Below are 2,509 nucleotides of genomic sequence, written 5' to 3'. Positions count from 1 at the left end.
ACATACAGGAAACTATTGCCAAGATCAACACCTACATTTTCCTCTATGATATCTCCCAGGAGTTTCAGTTTTAGATCTTAGGCTTAAATCTTTAATTAATTTTGAGTTGATTTTTGTATCTAGTAAGACAATGGTGTCAAGTGTACCCTTTCTTTCACATGTGTATATTCAGTTTTATCAAAATTATTCATTGAAGAGACAATCATTTCAATATTGTGGATTTGTTTCACTCTTTTCAATTATCAGTTGACTACTCTTGTGTGGACCTATTCTTGGATCTTCATTCAATTCCATTATCTATAGATTTGTCCTTTTGCTACTACCATCCTGCTTTAATTACCATGGATTTTTATTACATTTTGAATTGGTTAGTGTGATGCTTTTCTGCTTTTCCAGTTCTTCTTCTTCTTCTTCTCCTCCTCCTCCTCCTCCTCCTCCTCCTCCTTCGAGCTTTTTTTTTTTTTTTGGTATTTATTTGTTTCTTTATTTATTTTGTTACTGGGTATTGAACCCAGGGGCACTTCACCATTGAGCGGAGGCAGGCTTTGAACTTTCAATCTTTCTTCCTCAGCTTCTAAGCCACTGGTATTACAGGCAAGTGCCACCATACTTAGCTCAAGCTTATTTTAATTGAAGGTCATTTCTGATTACATATAAATTTTGGAATTAGTTTTGTATTTCTTCAAGAAATGTTGCCAATTAATTTGGGTAGTATGAACATTTTTACAGAATAGATTATACCAATTTAAGTATAGATTATACCAATCTATGAACATGGAATATATTTCTACTTATTTCTGTCTTCTTCAATTTTGATGATAAATATCTTATAATTTTCAGTGCACAGATTTTTCATCTATTTCATTAAATTTATTCCTAGGCATCTTATCATTTTGATGCTATTTTAAATGGGATTGTTTTCTTACTTTCCTATTCAGATAATTCATGCTTATTGATAGAAACATAACTGATTTTATGCATATCTTGTATCCTGCAACTTTGGTGAATTTATTAGTTCTAGCCAATTTTTGTGAAGTTTATAGAATTTTCTTTTTTAATATTTATCTTTTAGTTCTAGTTGTACACAATATTTTATTTTATTTATTTATTTTTATGTGATGCTGAGGATTGAACCCAGGCCCTCACGTGTGCTAGGTTAGTGCTCTACAGTTGAGCCACAACCCCAGCACAAGATTTTAGAATTTTCTATATCTAAGTTCATAACATTTGCAAACAGAAACAATCTTATTTCCTTTCTGATGGGATACCTCTTAAGGCATCATCAAGGATATTTTTATATTAACTATTTTCTCTCTTGCAAATCTCACCTCAATCTTCCAACTCAGTTTAGAGTTTGGACATTGGCAATACTTCTCAACAACCCATTCATTTTTTTCTTGATTTTTCTATACACAAAATTCACTGATTTTTCTAATTATTATGCTTCTGTTTCTCTGATTTTTCTGCTTCCTAAAAGTATTTATCAGTGTTTCTTCACCTTTCACTCCATTGTCCTTATCCATGGAACCTCTTATCTAGTGGTACTGCTTTTATGGACTTGACTTCCAAGTCTTTCTCCAGTCCTAATATTTCTCCTGAGTACAATTCTTGATTTTCCACTGCTTGCTTGATATACCTTTCTGCAACATTATGTCAAATATTTCCACCAGTACTTGGCCCTTGCCTTGTACTTACCATTTTGTTTTCATTTTGATTGCATTTTGTCTATTTTGACTAAAAAATTAAGAAATCTGATTGACACCTCACCTAATGCATGGCAGTTCTACCTCTAAATCTCTCTTTATGTTGACTCTTCATTACAATTGGCCAGCTTGATAACTTTGATAGTATCCTGAATTTATTTTTACTTACAGTAATCCCCTCTATTGCAATTTCTAGATGGCTAGCAAACAATCCCTTTGAAGAACCTGTTTATTTCTTGTTTTATCTCATAAAAGCAAGGGTCACTAAGCTGCTACTGCTGTGCTGGCTGGGTTCTCTGAGGATCCTGGTAACTGATATCAGGCTTTGCGGATTCGGCAGTACTTCCTCCACTGAAGCTCCCAGTGATTGCATGGCCCAGTGTGTGCCCCACAGCAGCTGCAGTGGTTGCCATCTGGACCATGAGACCAGGCTGCCGGGGTGCTGCAGCAGGGGACCCGATGGCAGACGGTGGGGCTGCAGCTGGTGGCTGAGCTGCTGGTGCTGGCCTGGGTGCTGCTCTCATCTGAGGGGCCCGGCTGGCTAGGGGCACTACACGAGAAGCGAGGCTCCGACTTCCACTCAGCATGGTAAGTTCATGACAGCTCGGCGTCCAGAAAGCGAAGTCCATTTATATTATTAAAATTTTATAAATTCAATTTAATTCTAAAACATTTTTATTGATAATCTGATTTGGAAAATGAGGCATATATGGTATATATTATCATTGGCAAATACAGGCTTATAAATTGTTATGGCTTGGATGTGAAGTGTCTCCCAAAATCTCATGTGTGAGACAATGAATACA

At 36.0% G+C, this 2,509-nt stretch overlaps 1 protein-coding gene across 1 annotated transcript; it reads right to left on the bottom strand.

Moving 5' to 3' along the window:
• Nucleotides 1–1,975: 1,975 nt before the first annotated feature.
• On the bottom strand, nucleotides 1,976–2,290 carry LOC124076724 (coiled-coil-helix-coiled-coil-helix domain-containing protein 2-like). Its single transcript, XM_046420806.1, has one exon. The coding sequence runs from the start codon at nucleotides 2,288–2,290 to the stop codon at nucleotides 1,976–1,978; it is 315 nt and encodes a 104-aa protein (XP_046276762.1).
• Between the last annotated feature and the right edge of the window lie 219 nt (nucleotides 2,291–2,509).

Source organism: Marmota monax, unplaced genomic scaffold (genome assembly GCF_021218885.2).
Source record: "Marmota monax isolate L192 unplaced genomic scaffold, Marmota_monax_Labrador192_F-V1.1 WCK01_AAM20220418_F8-fsc00050, whole genome shotgun sequence".
Lineage (NCBI taxonomy): Eukaryota > Metazoa > Chordata > Mammalia > Rodentia > Sciuridae > Marmota > Marmota monax.
This window is presented reverse-complemented; position numbering and strand designations above follow the sequence as displayed.

Excerpts from the sequence above, each read along its gene's own strand:
- LOC124076724 (XM_046420806.1), bottom strand. The coding sequence starts at position 2,290 with ATGCTGAGTGGAAGTCGGAGCCTCGCTTCTCGTGTAGTGCCCCTAGCC.